The sequence below is a fragment of the Canis lupus genome, chromosome 25, assembly GCF_048164855.1.
Source record: "Canis lupus baileyi chromosome 25, mCanLup2.hap1, whole genome shotgun sequence".
Taxonomy (NCBI): Eukaryota; Metazoa; Chordata; class Mammalia; order Carnivora; family Canidae; genus Canis; species Canis lupus.
This window is the reverse complement of record NC_132862.1, coordinates 16,500,160-16,518,193: the sequence shown is the minus strand read 5'-3', so window position 1 is coordinate 16,518,193 and position 18,034 is coordinate 16,500,160. Positions and strand designations below refer to the sequence as shown.

Here is an 18,034-nt window from a genome sequence, read left to right as displayed (position 1 = left end):
AATAAATTAAATCTTAAAAAAAAAAAAAAAAAAAGTCTAACACTCAACAAACTGACCCACCTAGGTGCCTATTATTTTTTTCTAGGAATATTTTTATTACAAAATTCATTTCAAGAGATATAGTTTTACTCAGTACTTTTTCAACATTTTACTTTATTTAATCATATCCTTTAACCAGTTTTTATAGACTACCAATTTTGAGAAAACTATTGCAAATATATTTACATCTAAAAGTTGGATTGTCAAATCCACTTTATGTTAGGAAATGTTTTTTTCCAAATTTTTTAAAATTTGAACTCAATTAACATATAGTGTATTATTAGTTTCAGAGATAGAGTTCAGTGATTCATCAGTCTTATAAAACACCCAATGCCCATTATATCCTGTGCCTTCCTTAATGTCCATCATGCAGTTACCCCATCTCCCTACTGCTTCTCCTCCAGCAACCCTCAATTTGTTAACTATGATCAAGAGTCTCTTATTGTTTGCCTCCTTCTCTGATTTTGTCTTGCTTTATTTTTCCCTCCCTTCCCCTATGATCCTCTGCTTTGTTTCTTAAATTCCACATATTAGTGAAACCATATGATAATTGCCTTTCTCTGACTGACTTATTTCTCTTAGCATAATAGCCTCTAGTTCTATCCATGTCATTGCAAATGGCATGATTTAATTATTTTTGATGGCTGAGTAATATTCTATTGGAGATATATTCCACATCTTCTTTATCCATTTATCTATCAATAGGCATCTGGACTCTTTTCATACTTTGGTTATTGTGGACATTGCTACTATAAACATTGGGATGCAGTGCCCCCTTTAGATCACTACATTTGTGTTTTTGGGTAAATACCTCATAGTGTAATTTCTGGGTTGTAGGGTAGCTCTATTTCCAACTTCTTGAGGTACCTCCAGCTCTTTTCCAGAGTGACTGCACCAGCATGCATTCCCACCAACAGTGTGAGAGGGTTCAAAGGTGCCTCTTTAAATTAAATTAAAATTATTAAATTTCTTTTTTTTAAAAATATACAAAATTTATCATCTTAACCATTATAAGTGTATAGTTCATTGGCATTAATTACACTGACATTGTTGTGATACCATGACCACCATCTATCCATAGAACCCTTCATCTTGTAAAACTGAAATGCTGTACTCATTAAACAATAATTTTCCATTCTCTTATCTCCTTGGCCCCTAGCAACTACCGTGCTACTTTCTGATTTTGACTACTCTGTGTAGCTGGTATAAGTGGAATCAAAGTATTTATGTTTTTTTAACTGGTTTATTTCACTTAGCAAATGGCCTCATGGTCATCCATGTTGTAGGATGTATCAGGATTTTCTTCACTTTTGAGGCTGAATGATATTCTATTGTATGTATATTCCAGGTTTTGTTTATCTCTTCATCTGTTAATGGATAGTTGGGTTGCTTCCATGTTTTAACTATTTTGAATAATGAATAATGCTTCCATGTTTTAACTATTTTGAATAATGAATAATGCTTCCATGTTTTAACTATTTTGAATAATGCTGCTGTCAACACAGGCATGCAAACATAAAGGATATGTTTTTTTAAAAATCTTTAATACACATACGACTTTTACAGATTTTCTTTTACATAAGCAATTTTTAAGCACATTTTCATTATTAAAGATTTAGATGATATACCCAAATAGACAGCAAAACATGAAAATTCCCATTCATCCTCTTCTCCTATTCCTGATTCCTCCAGTTAAGTTTGCCCTGTTACTCACATCCCTTTCTGATGCCTTTATGCACATTTGTATGCATCTTCCTTTTTTAAATGGGATCCTACTGCACACATTTTTCTATAGTTTTTTGTCTTTTATTTAATAAGGTCTTGGAGATCTTCCCAATTTTATTTTTGTTTTTTCTCTTTTAACAACGGTTCACATGTTCCATAATGTTGCATCAATTCTTCATGTATATATACTTTTACACACACAAGAGTCTTTCTGTACATTCCTAGCAATAGAATTCCTAGGTCCAAGAAAACTTCTAAAACTCTTAATCATATCTTCTTTTCTATGATCTTTTATGGTTTGCTTGTAATTTTTCTGGAAAATTTATTATGGAACTCTAGAAGTTTGGGAAATAGTTTTCTAAAATAAATTTCCTGGCTGTGGATTTGGTCCCCTTTGCAAAAGATTTTTAAACCATGAATTTTATAACTTGCTGGGTTTATTTAAGAAAAAAAAAAACAACAGTTGATCTCTTAATCTAGGCACTTTAGGTAACACATGGAAAACACTGCCCTTATTTGAGTTGATGGGACAAATAGGGAGTTTTTGAAGGGATGATAAGAAAACATTGTTGAAAAATGTCTTTTAATATTTTCAGTGAAGAAACCTGGCATATCATGTTATTCAGGAACCACAATTAATATCACATTGTCATAATCACACTGATAACATGCAGTAATATAGTGAGATGGGCATATTGTCTCTGTGATGTCCAGCCCTCAAACCCATAAACCCTATTTAATCATGAGACAACATGAGAGAAACTCAATTTTGAGTCTACAAAATACCTGACTGTGACTCTTCAAAAAGTACCAACATCATACAAAACAAGCAAAGACTGAAGGGTGCCTAGGCGGCTCATTTGGTTGAGCATCTGCCTTCAGCTCAGGTCACGATCCCAGGGTCCTGGGATTGAGTTCTGCATTGGGCTGCCTGCTCAGTGGGGAGCTTGCTTCTCCTTCTCCCTCTGCCCCTCCCTCTGCTTGTGCTCTCTTGCTATCTCTGTCAAATAAATAAACAAAATAGCAAAGATTATAACTCTCAGGTTGGGATGAAGTAAGGAGACAATGAGAACTAAATGCAATGTGATATTTTAGATTGGATTCTGTAACAGAAAATGAATGTTAGTGGAAAAATTGAAATCTAAACTAAATCTGTGTATCAATATTAAGTTCTTAGTTTTGATAAATATGCCATGGTTATTATATAAGATGCTAATTTTAGAAACCTAGGTGCAGCTCTCTCTAAATCTAAAAATATTTCAAAGTAAGTTGTTGAGGTGGGAGTGCAACTAGGTGGCTCAGTTGGTTGAGCATCCAACTCTTGGTTTCCGCTTAGGTCATGATCTCATGGGTTATGAGATTGAGCCCTGCATCAAGCTCCACACTCAGCAGGGAATCTGCTTGAAGATTCTCTCCCTCTGCCCCTCCCTACATGCGTGCTCACTTGCATGTATTCTCTCTCTCTCTCCACTCTCTCTCAAATAAAAAATATTTTTTAAAAAAAGTAAGGTTTTTTTTGTTGTTGTTTTTTATGGTATCTCTTTACTCTGGACAATGTACTTCTAAAAAGTTTGTCTTCCCTACAAAATTATGTTTGTCCTCTTAAATCCAAGAGATCCCCTTGTCTCAAAGTTGGGGAGTCCATTGAGCTTTTACGTACTAGAGACCAGGTACATTTGGAAGAGATGTTATGAATGGTTGAGACAGTATAGACATGGCCATAGCAAGGCCAAAAAGATGTGATCTGGAGGAATAGATGCTATGGCAAGAGAGCAGGCCTGAAGAATCAAAGAGTAAGTGGACTTTGCTTTGGAATGGATGGCCAAAGAGTGTGAAAGAGCTATTTGAGAATGATTTGGCAAAATATAATAATAGCCCAACACAGAGTTTTGCAAATAGGAGACAAAGTCACTGTAACCAGTAAGAAGGATTATCTGCCACTCACAAGTGATACAAAAGAAGACAGATAAGTGAAAATGAAGTCATAGTGGAAACCTCTCCAGTTGCAAAAAGAGATGAGGCTGAATTGATTGAGAATATCTGAGGCCTTTTGCATTTAGCATATGTCTAGACATTCCTTACAGGAGATGCAACTCAGCAAGTGTAAATGAATAACCCAAATACAGAGGAATGCACAATGGGTAGGACCAGCGGCTAATAAGATTTTCAGACCTCAGTAAGAGACATTATTTAAATAGGACCCTTCCCACACCAACATAATGTGACTGTACTTATATCTGTGCCTAACATTAACTGTTTAATCACTCTTCTTGGTAAGTTGGAATCTAAAAGTTAATATTAAATTTCTTGAATGGGTGGACCATCTGGTTCTAATTTTGGTTTCAGTTCCCTGTTATGCAATTGGCACCCAAATAAGAACTGTCTCCAAATGTGAGTAGGCTGAGTCAGTCATAAACACTCAAAAAAAAAAAAAAAAGTTTTACTTTGTATTGCTATTCCAAGATGTTAGAAGATGAAGTATTTAATGAAATGATCCTTTTTTTTTTTAATAGCGCATTTCTTTACCATGATGTGTTTGTGGGTTTTTTTGTGTGTTTTTTACCATGGTGTGTTTGACCTAGAGTGGTGGTCAGCAAACTTTTCCTGTAAAGGGCCAGATAGTAAATATTTTTGGGTTTGCAGCCACAAATGGTCTCTTTTGCCTATTTGTCATTGCTTTCCCCTCCTCCTCCCTTTAACCCTTTGAAAATGTGTTTTTTATGTCCTTCACTGTATCTTCATACTTTGTGGTAGTGCCTAAAGTTTGCAGACTAGTATTAAACAATGATCTAAAATCAAGTTTCTGGCTGCAAGTTTATTGCCACTGACAAAAAAAAGAAAATCGTAAGCATGACTTTAATGGATTTATAAGAAAATGGATATGTAGTTGATCTCTTGCTATGGGCATTTTGGCACAGTCATGGAACATATTCTCTAATAAATATGACACTTGCATAAAACCCATCATACCCTCAAACAAAGTTTGCTATCCAGAGATAAAGTGCCTAGTTTTTAACTTCCAGTTATTTGTTCAAGACATATTTTGTTTTTAAATAGGCTAATTGTTAAAGTAATTTCATCTTTTAATATGTAATGGTGATCTATTTTTCAAAGTTTCAGTATAATCTCTTTTCTCATTTAACCATTAGCTGTTTCATTTTTATAGTTTTATTGCTATAAATCATATTTATGCTTTCAGTGCTTCATTTTACAATCATGTTCTAGTTTCTGCCTCTGATTTAGAGCTAAGCTCTGGCTTTTCCCTGTTTCTGTCCCAACACCTTACTTCCAGACCCAGCTGGTGCCCTTTAGGACCATGAAGCCATCCTGGATTCACTGTGGAACAAACATCCTAATGCTCCCAAAAGTTTGAGTGGTTGGATGTCATGCTACATATTTTAGAGATCTACTTTGCTTGCTTCACATAGTTTTTCTAAAAAGGTAGATAGGATCACACATTTAAAGATTTGAGCTTTTATTTCTTCTGTTTGCAATTGTTGTAGAAAATATCTAATGATCTATAAATAACCTATAAATCTTGTATTATAAGCCTTTGTTCTTTTTGGCTAAACAGTGCTTAATCCATGGCAGCCCGTTTTAGCAGAAGGGTGTCTGATGAAAACCCATTTAATTTGTTGGGGCATAGGTCTTTCAAGCTTGTCGACAATACTCACAACTGTCAATATCTTCTAAAATTTGTTTTACCAAGATAAATTTCAAGGACACAGAAGATAAAGCAGTAGCATGTGCAGTTTTTAATCAATACTGTTTAATTATCAGTTGAAATAAAAGGGAATTTTTTTACTTAGTAAAATGTTGATTGGGTTTTATTAGCTTTTCTTGTTTTGAATAATTAAGGCTTTTTTTCATAATTCTCTTTATAGATTTGGATTCTATGAAAATGAAACTCTGTTTTTTAAACAATGATAGTTTCTTAAATGGAATACTTTTATTTAGTGATCATAATATTCCTGCTAGAAATTTTATTTTCTCCAAAGCAGGGTCCAGTCTATTGTTACTATCACTGTGCCAACTAGAAGAAAGGGAAATTTAATATGAGTAGTATAAAGAGAAAACATTGGCCTATGATTTCTTAAAAAGTCTCTGAAATCCAACAATTAACTTCTTAAATTAGGAATAGTACAGAAAAAAAAGATCTATTTTCCTACATATATACCTTATGTATTTCAGTATCTTAACATTTTAGACTTTTGAGCTATAGATAGGATAGTATAACCTTTTATAATCCTTTTTTTTTTAAATGTGGGTATTAGCTCATATATGTAGATCTGAAGTCTGAGTAGTGAGTGAGAGGGGTATGTGTGTATTTGTTCGTTTCTCACTGAGCCATTCTTCTAGAGTCTTTAGGTCAGCTGTCATGTCGGTGCTTTCCTGCTTTGTTCTTTTGAGTCACTCAATGGCTGATGACTGACTGGCTGCTGGAAAGGAACGCTTGCAACAGATGAATGCTGGGGCCCTTCTGTCCTCTCCTCCCCTGTAGCAGCTGCACTCTGCCCTTTCTTTGGCCCTGCTAGGAAAGGAGGGAGTGAGGGAGAGGGCGGGTGTGCGCCTGCGTGCCTGGGGGCTGATTTCTGTCAGTATGTGATACAAGGTTTCTCAAGCACATGGAATGAGATCTTTCCCAAGAAATTCTGTCAAGGCCAGCACACACGGGAAATGTATTTCTATGCTTAGCCTTGTAACTGTGATTGTTTTTTGTTTTATGGGGTAAGAAGAAATTTAGCTCCTGTGACGTAGCTGTGCTCCACCTCTGTATTTACCTGCCCTTTCTTTTTTGAACTCTTCCAGGCAGCAGTATCTGTCCAAAGATCACTATAGTTCCACCTTATGTGAAAAACAGCAGGACCCCACTGGTTGATCAGAATGTATCTAATGAAGAGGCTCAGGGAATAAATGGAAAAACGCCAGCGAAACACTCAGCTGCAAGTCCAAAGCCACAAGGTATGTTTCTTGTTTTAATCAGGCTGGTTGGTTTATTATTGATGAAGACTGTCCAAAAGAATGATAATGACTAAGAAAGAGTTTTAAGCTCTAAATGAGAGATATTGGCTGAGTGCGTTTATCTATCTATTTATTTATGGGAAAAAAATCAGTCTCATGCAGAGTTGGGTATTTGTTCTCCTAAAACACCTTATACATTTTTCTAATATGGTTCTTTTCTCATTGCTGAAATTTACATGTCCCCTAAAGGGGACTGTGATCGCTTCATGCATTATGCCTGACCTGGTGCATGGCCTGACTTACTGTTTGTATAATAAATGTTTGACAAATGAATGACTACTATCAGAAAGTCAGTATGACTTGCTAGGTGTCAGAGGATCTGTGAAACAGATAATTGTAAAACCGTGCTTAACATTCTTAGTAAGAACATGATTTTATCCTATTCAGGAACTGGGGCTTGAAAAGGCTTCTTAGTAAAGTCATCCACAGAAATTAAAATAAATGAAAGTACAACATTGAACTTTTAAATTTTAACTCCTCCATTCAAGAATTGAGCAGCCAACAAGGGGAAAACAGTTATAATGGTGGAAATCTTTTTTTTTTTTTTTTTTTTTTATGAGAGAGAGAGAGAGAGCGAGCACAGGCAGAGGGAGAAGCAGGCTCCATGCACCGGGAGCCCAACGTGGGATTCGATCCCGGGTCTCCAGGATCGCACCCTGGGCCAAAGGCAGGCGCCAAACCGCTGTACCACCCAGGGATCCCAATGGTGGAAATCTTTGAATGTTTTGATTGGGGACCATTTCCTTTTAGCAATAAATCTCTAGTGAACTGGGTATTAGTTTTGAGGAGCACAAAACTACAATTTTGATGATAGTAAGGCCTTTGGAAACATGAACACAAAGCTAATAAACCCTACTGTGATTTAATGTGTAGTTCCTTCCTAGTAGATTTTTATTTATACTAAATGCTGAACATTCAGCCAGAAACAATATTGGGCATTTGGGGGGAAAATTTGTTTGATTTTTGTTGTATTTACTTAAGTCTTATTCTTTGAAAGAAAAGTTGTTACAGAGAGCACATCATGAAAGAACAAGTGTTACTCTTTAAAGTTCTTACAAAATAAATAAATAAAGTTCTTACATTTTTTAGGATTCTCTGAAAGAGTCTTAAAGGCACTTAAATAGAAAGGAGCTTAAAATAGAATCTTCCAGATGTAGGACATTTTTCTTTTTGTTCTCACTAGTAGCTATATTTGTAGCGGTATGGGGTATGGCTATCAAGTGAGGTCAAATCATTGGTAATTCAAATGAATGGCCCATTCATGAGTTTATAACCTTTTCTTTTGACCATAATTCCTCCCTATATAATTGATATGAATATGAACATAGAATTTTTTTATCATGATTGAAGCTGTTTTACTTGTAAAATACAAAATTCCATCTTGCTCATTAGACCTGAGCTGACAGAGATCAAATGAGGTAAAAATATAAAAAAATTAATATAATTCAGTTTTATGTAATTGCCCAGATCACAAACAGGAATTTTGTTATTTAGATAGCCTCTTTTGGGGAAGATGCATTACTTCATTGTTTTTCATAGTTCATCAAGATAAATTACACTAATGTCCTTCCTGAGCTGCTATGTGCCAAAATAATCATATTCTTTAGGGAGATAACACTTGATTTTGCTTTTGCTGTTTGTAGTTGTATTAACGTCAATATATTGGTATTTACATACACATTTACTTCCTGTTCTGAATATGGATTAAAATATATAATTTTACATAACTATAGGGGCTATTTCCAGGTATTAAATAAATGACTTAGAGAACATTGTACTTTTAAAGTGCTCCACTCATTGTTTGGGCCCTTCTCTGATTTCCCAGCTAAAATTTTAAACCCCCTGTGACCTTTGACATTTCATATTTCCTCATACCTACTTTATTTTTTCTCATCCGTTACAATCTGACCTACCATATATTTCACTCATCCACCTTAGTTTTTTTCTGCCTTTGTACTGCCAATCACCACAGCATAGCAGGCCTTCAGTAGTACTTGTTGACTGACTCCCTGCTCCATCATCACATTTCCTCCACTTTGTTTCTGCCGTTATTTGTTTGAAATTTGGAAGAATGTGTGCCATATAGAGAAAAACATTCAGGAAATGAGGCTACATCTTGGTATTGTCAGATCAGCTGCCAAATAAATTGGGCACTGCTTACTTATTGATCAAATAAAAGTTCCCCACCCTCTAGTGGAGAGAAGCTTACTTTTAATTTCTCCAAACCCTTAAGAATATTTGGGGGGGGGGGCGGTGACTGGGTGGTGGGCACTGAGGGGGGCACTTGACGGGATGAGCACTGGGTGTTATTCTGTATGTTGGCAAATTGAACACCAATAAAAAATAAATTTATTATTAAAAAAAAGAATATTTGGGGGACTGAGACAAAGGAAGGGTTATTAATGGTTACTTCCTACACAGATCAAGGGATTATCACACTGATACCTTTATTTTCACTTCATTGCAAATCCCTTACAAATTATGAATGGTGAGCCTACTGAGGCTTCAAGATCCATTATGTAATTTTAATTGAATTGAAGATTCTTATTTTAGGTAAGTGTTCTCAACTGGAGATAATTTTGCAGCACCCTCACCCATCCCCACCCCATGCCTTGCACTTGATATTGTCTAAAGACATTTTTGCTTGACACCACTGGTGACAGTTTCTAATGGCACCTAGTGGGTAAAAGCTAGGGATGTTGTTCAGCATCCTACAATGCACAGACCAACCCTTCCTAAACAAATAATTATCTGACCTGAAATGTCAGTAGTTTGAGAAATTCTGATCTGGATCCTCAATAGAGCTCATAATTAAATCTTTTCTTTTTTTCCCCCTCATGTGGAGTGCTAATAATATCATAGCTATAACTTGTTTTAGTGATATCTAGGAGGAGGGCCAATATTAAATATTTATTGGTGGTGATTATGTAGTAATATGTGGAATAACATCAGCTTTATATTTTTGTGTTTATTAATAAGTTATAGAGATATAGTGTACAGCTTGGTGACTATAGTTAATAATACTGTATTGTGTATTTGAAAATTGCTGAGAAGAGATCCTAAAAGTTCTCATCACATGAAAAAAATTGTAAGATGGATTTTAATTAGACTTTGGTGATCATTTCACAATACATCCAGATACCAAATCCTATTCTATACCTGTAATTAATATATAATGTCATATGTCCATTTTATCAATTAAAAAACACCAACAAGTATTTTTGAACAATTATAGTTTTTAAAACAATGAGAGAGCTAAATTGTAGATTAGATAAGCTTCCATTTGAATCCAAGTAAGAGCCTGTAGCTTTTTAAATGGATTCCTTCAATAGTTAGGGCTTGTTTTGCTTCAGCCTCAGAAAATACCCTAAAGCCTTGGAAAACAATGGTTTATTCACTTCATACCAATCCTACCCGTCAAACAAATAAATTACTGAGCAACTTCCAACATAAGTCTTTCTTCTTGTTCACCACTTTTAATATTGGCCTATTTCCTGCCATGCAAGACATAACTCAAAATAACTTCCTTAGCAATTAAAGCTAATAGTTCTTTTTCTCTCAGGAGCTTTGATCCATAGCATTCTCCATAGTTGATTATTTTTGATAGAGCATGTTTATTATCACTTATCAATCATTAAACTTTAATGTTTAAAAAAGTTTCATGAACTTTGAAAGCCACACTATTGTTTGAATAATTTAAATATATGTGAGGTACTCAAACCTATTTCATTTGCTTCTAAAGTAAAGCATCCTATGTGTAATGTTACATTCTTAAAGTATAATATGTTATACATTTATAATGTATTAAAAATAACCAGCTATGTAGGATACCTTGCTGCCTCAGTCAGTAGAGCATGCAACTCTTGAACTCAGGGTTGTGAGTTCGAACCCAATGTTGGACACAGAGTTTACTTAAACATGAAATAAAGTAAAGTAAAATAAATTAATATAATAAAATAAAATAGCCAGCCATTGTTTTTCATAGTAAGTAAAATGAGAGCAATCAAAATCCACTGGTCATCTCCAAATTTAAGCTGACAATTTGTTTTTTTTCATGCTCAGTAATTATTTTGGATGGTTGGAAATTTTTTGATAAATTGCTTTGTTCTACTTATGGTCTGTAAAATTGGCTGTAATAGAACCCATTTTACTTACAGTCAACTAGATATCTCAAATTTAGCATGTCCATAACTGTTCTACTGATCTCCTCCCCCAAAATTGCTTTACCTGTTGTGTCCATTGATGACAATTCTATCCTTCCAGTGGTTCAGGCCAAAGGTCTCCAGAGTCATCCTTGACTCCTCTCTCTTTCTCGCATACCTCACATTTATTCTATCAGAAATCTACTTTTAAAACAGACCTGGAATCTAGCCGTTTCTCACTACCTCCTTCAAAGTACCATTATCTCTTGCCTGAATTTTTGCAGTACTCTCCTGACTCTTCTCCCTATTTCTGCCCTGTTTCCCAACATTCTCAACAAAGCAGCCAGAGACATAGTTGGATAGAAGTGCCTGTCATGTTACTCTTTTGCACAGAACTCTGCAATGACTTCTCATTTCACTCAAAGTCACTCTGCTTACAGTGCAGCACCAGGTCCTAAGTTATCAGGCCCTCTCTCTGACCTCAGTACCTACTCTTGCCTGCTTGCTGCTTTGGTGTCAGTCTCATCGTCTTCCATTGTCTCTAGCTTGGTCTCTACTAGATGGAATACTCTTCCCAAAATAACTCCTCTCAACTTCTTCAAGTCTTCTTCAAATCTGAACTTTTCAAAGAGGCCCACTTTGAATACTTTAATATAATACTGCAATCTGCCCTTCCCCTCCATTCCCTATACTCCAGATCCAAATTATCTTGTTTTTTATTAGCCCTCCCCTCTTTTCTTAGCTTTCACCACCTTTTCATATATGGTTTACTTAATAGGTTTTTTTGTTTCTTTTATTTTGTTCAGATAAGATCAAGTACATAGAACTTAATAAGTATTTCATAAATACTGAGTTAATGAAAAATTAAAATTTAAAGAGACCTTGTATAAATATGGAAAATTTTCTGTAGCTTATATATTTTGAAAATGTCCAGTTCCTAATGTTCTGTTAATTTATACTTCTTTTCTAAATGTATGAGATTTCATATTGCTCGATATCCTCACTGACACTTGGTATTGTCAGATTTAAAATTTTTGGTTAAACTGATGGGGCTGAAGTAGAATCCTATTTTAGATTTAATTTTCATTTCCCTGATTATTAGTAAGGTTGAACAGTTTTTCCTATTTACAACCTTTGGGCTGCAGGGGGAAGAAATAGTAAGTTGAGTTTCAGACATTTTCAACTGGAGGTGCTGATAGAACACCTAGGAGATGTCCAGAGAGCATTTGGAAATGTTGACCTCCATAGGGTAATAGAAAGATCAGAAATGATGAGAGACAGGGTGAAGGAAGGGAAGACAAGAGGTTTTATTTTACTTATCAATTCTCTTTTTTTCACCAAAGTACAAATTATATTCCCCTAAGGCAGTGTTTCTGACACTTTAGCCATTCATGTATCATCTTGAGATTTTTGTCATATACGTGTAACATTTGTGCTCTTTTATTTAAAATGTGCATTATTTATTTTCCATTTGTGTTGTCTCCCTTGATGAGTTCCCCCCTTTTTGCTTCTAAAATAATGGTACCCAATGCCCACTTTTATAACCCTCGTTAAAGTGTCTCCTCACGAGGGGACACCTGGGTGGCTCAGCGTTTGGGCATCTGCCTTTGGCTCAGGGCGTGATCCCAGGGTCCCAGGATCGAGTCCCACATCGGGCTCCCTGCATGGAGCCTGTTTCTCCCTCTGCCTAGGTCTCTGCCCCCCCCCCTCTCTCTCTCTCTCTCTCTCTCTCTCGAATAAATAAATAAATAATTTTTTTAAAGAGGGTCTCCTCACGAGACTACAAACTCCTTGATAACATTAATTTGTTCCTTCATGTATTCCACATGCCAAGCACTGTGTGCATGGTTACTATGAATATATTTGTGATCAAAATAAACTTGTTTGTTACTCTCACACAATTCCAGCATCGTGGAAGAGAAAAGATTTACATATAAATATTTTATTTCTGGTTTATTTAATACTATTTATGACTACTTAATCATACTAATTTATTGTAAGCACTTTGGAGAAAAAGTACACAATGCTATGAAACAGTTTGAGATAGACATAATTGAGATGGGAAAAGTCAGTGGAGTTATCTCTGAGAAACTGGCTGATACATATCTTATTTGAGTCTTCTAAGCATCTAAAGGTATCTGATATATAATAAATAATGTTCACTGAGTAAACTCTAGATGGATAAATTATAACAGTTTTTACAGTATTATAAAGAACATATTAACTTCCTGTTTTGAATATTTTAATTAGGAATGTTGAATGTTGACATTATCTCTAATATGTAAACTGGCTTTTTTTGATGAGGTATTGTCCTAGTTTGCTATTTTGGTATATATTCTACACAGGAAAGTTTTCCTTAAAATTAACAAATATCACACTTATATAAGTCCCTTCTTTCTCAATGGATACTATATTTAACCATTCCCCCTGAGCATTTCTTGGAAAATAACACCATTTCCATAAAAAGAAGCATGACATTTTCTAATTGGGATTTTCTTGTGTTGAAAGGGAATGAGGTGAATCAATTGTTATACCTCTAGTTTATTGTGATACTTTTTTTCCCTTCTTTGTAAGAATTGATAACTCACATTGAAATGATGACATCTAGGCCAGTGAGCATCAGGCAACTGTCAGCTGAGTTTATAGAAGAAATGAGATGACTGAAAGCCAGAGCAACCAGCTGGGGGAAATTGGGGCATGTAATTAGAAGGAGATATGATTCCCGACCCTTCCTCTGGAAGTCAGGGCAAGGATTTAAAAAAAGAAAGGAGATCATTTTATTTGATTTGTTAGAACCAGTTATAGAAAAATGCATACACGTTACATAATCCTTTACTCAGAATGTTAATCTTAGAGGAAAATTATATTGGTTTTCAAAATTCAAGTAATTACTGTACTGATGAAGCAAGCACTTATGGCATATTTCTCATCTATAGGATTTCTCCTCTGTTAGAGAAATTCTGTAGATTTTATTTAATATTTCAGGAAATGATCCATTAACTAAGTGAAGGACTTGAAGGACTTACTACTAACAAATAATTTGTGGTATATTAATGCAAGCCAACTATTAATATAGCAGACAATAATAATAAAACTCCTATAATCCCCTTTTGCTGGTTTTATGATAGGGAGCAATGCTGGTAGAGGAAGTAGAGTCTGGGTATGAGTCATAAAATCAGATCTGCCTTATTCCTCCAGGGCAATCACTTGACCACTCTGAATCTTCCTAGACATAAGAGGTGAATAATGCTACCTACCTCAAAGAACTGTAAAGTGAAAATTTTCACCTAAGATCGAATGAGATCTAGTGCTTTTGTTAAATGGGAAGATAGTATAGTAATTACTGTTGTTTGATATTGTTTTGTTGACTTTTATATATAATTTACTAGCTCTTGATTCTGTTATATTAGTTATTACTCCTATAATTAGAAAAACGAACCACTTGAATCTTGGAGATGGGATTTCAGTAGGGCACAGCAAATGTCCAAGACAGGTAGAGATGCCTTGGTTAAGATTCAGTACAAACTTGACAGACCCCTTTACAAAAATTTGATAACGCTAAAGACTTTTGCACCCAGGTCACCAGAGTTTCATTTGTTATGGAATACCTATCACTGAAATACTGAATTCTTTGAATTCTTTTTCTACAGTGCCTCCAAAGCCATTATATCTGCGGAATTCACCTTCTTCCAAAATACACCAAACCCCCAGGCATAAAGCTTTATCTAGTGCAGAACCAAGGATGGAGAAGGAAGTTAAACCTGCCTCTGCTTCTTGTGTTTCAAAAGAAAAACCCAGTAAGGTATCAGATCTCATCAGTCGCTTTGAAGGAGGCAGGTAAGAGCTCATTTACAATGCGAGAAGGAAGAGGGGAGAAGAAAGTGGGGGGGGCGGGGGGGGTGTTTTTTTTTTTTAAAGATGATAGAGTAATAGATTTTCGTTTTTTCTTTTCTTTCTTTTTTATTTTTATTTTTTTAAGTAATAGATTTTCTAAATCAAGTATTTTATCCTACTAGGTTTGGGAGGCTTTTAGAAAGACTAAATTTTAAAAATATTTAATCTTGCCCTAATATGAATTGTCATTTACTATATATTACCTATGTGTAGCACTCTCTGTTGCCAGCTTTTTCATCACATTGTGTGCTGTATAGATCAATAGATACACACTCTCATTTCCTTTGTATCTGCCTATGTCACTTAGTGTTATTCCTTGGGGTCATGTTCTTGGCAGCTAGATGTCTGGGTTGGGAAGGCAGAGCTTGTTTCTCCTTTTCTCACTTTATATGTTTGTGGCTATAATTTCTGCAGGCCTGTGCTATCTCTGTGGCCTTCTTTCTGACCCACTTTTATTTATCGTGAATCTTCAGTATCCATTCAGCTCCCATCCTCCTCTCCCTACTCCATTGTATCATACTAGGTGTTGTGAGGAGATACTGCCAATAGCAAAATTCATGCTGAATTTCAGTTTTGTATTTATTAGATACAATTTTATATTCTTTAGCCCTAAGGTTTCAAAAAAGGTAGGTAAGATGTGTATTTCTCACTTAAAGATAAAAATAAACTCACATAAGTTGCTCTTCTCCTATATGACCTCAATTGCTTTTTCTTAAAATTCCAATCACTGACATAAATAGAATAAAAAAAATTTATCAGAAGGATATTATCTGTCACCAAAAGTCTGTATTTAATTAAACAATGTATATAACCTCCCTTTCATCCTTGAAGCCAAATATTTCCATTCATTCCAATGTAAATGGGAATGGTTTCCCACTAAGTGATTTCATTATTTATTTGCAAGATTTATTGTTATTTAAATAGTGGATCATAGCTTGGAAATACTTCAAAAATCTTCTGAAAATTGTGACCAAGTACAAAACTGCAATGTCCTTCACTTAAAATGAGACTATATTTAGTAACAAGTTCTTGAGAAGAAAAAGTCGTTCAGAAGCCTGTCTTCATTTCCATTCCCAATCAATTGTGAGAACTTGAGTCATAAATATTTAAACTTCAACATCTCTTCCTCTGAAGTAGGAATTTTAATACCTTTGCTATCTAAAATCACAGGAATCTTTACTGGAATGATTTAATTCTACTTTAAAATTTTTTGTTTCTCAGGGCAAGTTGAGTAGCACAGAGAGTGACCCTTGGTGTTTGCAGATTCTCAGGGCCATATTCGATGACTACATAATATCAGGAAGGGCTGGAGCCCTGACCCCTCTCTATAGTGCAAACCAGATTTGGGAGGAGTTGTGGGAAGCCCTTAAGGGGTCAGTATTGAAAGGTTGAGCCTTCTGATTTCTCACCATTTTGGTAACCGACTGTTTGCATTCTTGTCTATACACAAAACATACATAGTTTTTCTAGCTAGTACCACTTTCCTTTAACTCTTTCAGACTTCACAGATTCAAACACATTTTTTGATGCAAAGTTTGAAGGTTTTTTTCCTAAGGAGAGATGTGTTGTAACTTAGAACATTTTGAACACACTTATTCCAAGTGCAGGTAGAATGTAATGTGAGCGTTTTGGCAAATCTGGGGCAAATCTGGTAAATGGGTGTTACTGTGAGAGAGTCTCCTGCCAATATGAAAAATGATTATATGTTCTTAGTTTTATTACCAGTAGGAACCAGCCCTAAAAGTGTACGAGTGAGTTAATGTTGCATTGAGTCTATAGGACTTGAATGGGAAGTTGTATTTCCTGTTGAGTGATGTCCATGTGCCTACAGTAGGTGTAGCCTTCAGATTTTACCCCAGTTGTTACAGCTTTACACTAGCATTTGGTGGAATAGAGATCCAGCAGGCCAAGTTACCACGAAGAAACGGAGACCACGTGTAAATGGACATGAAGAGTGGGGCTGTAGATTACCACACTGGAAGACTTTACCTATATATCAATATTTTACTTTTTGCAGTAATGCAAATAACTAATATTTATATGAGTGATTTGGAGTATGTATTTGGAGCACATGAATTTTATTTATTATCTATGCATGTCTGTATTACTATGGTTTCTTTCTTTCTGTCTTTCAAGTGTAAGAGAAACTAGTCTTGGGGCAGCCCAGGTGGCTCAGTGGTTTAGCGCTGCCTTCGGCCCAGGTTGTGATCCTGGAGACCCAGGATCGAGTCCCATGTCAAGCTCCTTGCATGGAGCCTGCTTCTCCTTCTGCCTGTGTCTCTGCCTCTCTCTCTCGCGCGCGCGCGCATAAATAAATAAATAAAATCTTAAAAAAAGAAAAAAAAAAAGAAGCTAGTCTTTTTAACCTATGAAAGATTGCAGGATTTTAGAAAGAAATAACATTTTGTACAAAACTGAACACTGGTTTTTCCTAAGGATGCTTCAAGGCCAACTGTTTTTCTCCCATGGTGGCATCCACAAAACAGCAGGAATATATATATTGGTTCAACCACTGCTTTTACTGACCTATCGCCACCATATCTCTATCCCACCTCCATGTGAATATCTCCTGGATATCACTTATACAGCAAATTCTTGCCCTTCATCCAAAACAGTCCATTCCAAAAATCCTAAGCAAGCCTAAAGTTGGTTCAGAGGACCTGCTGAAGATCTTTCTGCTGGGTTTCTGGACACTGACGTAGGCAGGAAAAGGAAGGCCATACCACTCAAATCTCCAAGGACCATTTGAGAAATCATCTAGGCCAAGGATATACTTCCCTAGAAGGCAAATATGAACGGTGGAGTATGTGACACTTATTTACATTGACGGCCACCAACTTTTATATATATGGTATTTTCCCTTGCCAAATTTTTCCTTCCCTTCCTGTGATGCTGAGCTTACCATGGCTTTTATTACTTTCTTGCCGTCTATGGTTATTCTCTGTTGCATTCTCCAGTCCAGATCATCAGTATCTGGGAAGAGTAGAAAGAATGAAAGGAGAAGATAACACATATCTGAGCATTGTTCATGGACCATGCTGCTGTGTCCTCTAGCCCATAACTTCTATCTGCACTGGAGAAGAGGACAGACCTGGATTTTCTTCTCATGTTTTTTAGCCTGTAACTTCTATCCACAATGGGGAAGAGGCCAGACTTAGACTTTCTTCCCATGTTTTGTGTGCAGGCTATTTACCTGCTCCTTATTCTCTCCT

At 35.7% G+C, this 18,034-nt stretch overlaps 1 protein-coding gene across 5 annotated transcripts in view; it reads left to right on the top strand.

Annotated features, from left to right (window-relative positions):
- FGD4 (FYVE, RhoGEF and PH domain containing 4) overlaps positions 1-18,034 on the top strand; it is a 214,293-nt gene that overhangs the window by 137,585 nt on the left and 58,674 nt on the right. For all 5 annotated transcript variants that reach the window (XM_072798413.1, XM_072798411.1, XM_072798414.1 and 2 more), the window contains exons 2-3: positions 6,574-6,726; positions 14,579-14,765. In XM_072798413.1, the coding sequence (XP_072654514.1) occupies positions 6,574-6,726; positions 14,579-14,765 (340 nt within the window). The remainder of the gene's footprint in view (positions 1-6,573; positions 6,727-14,578; positions 14,766-18,034) is intronic.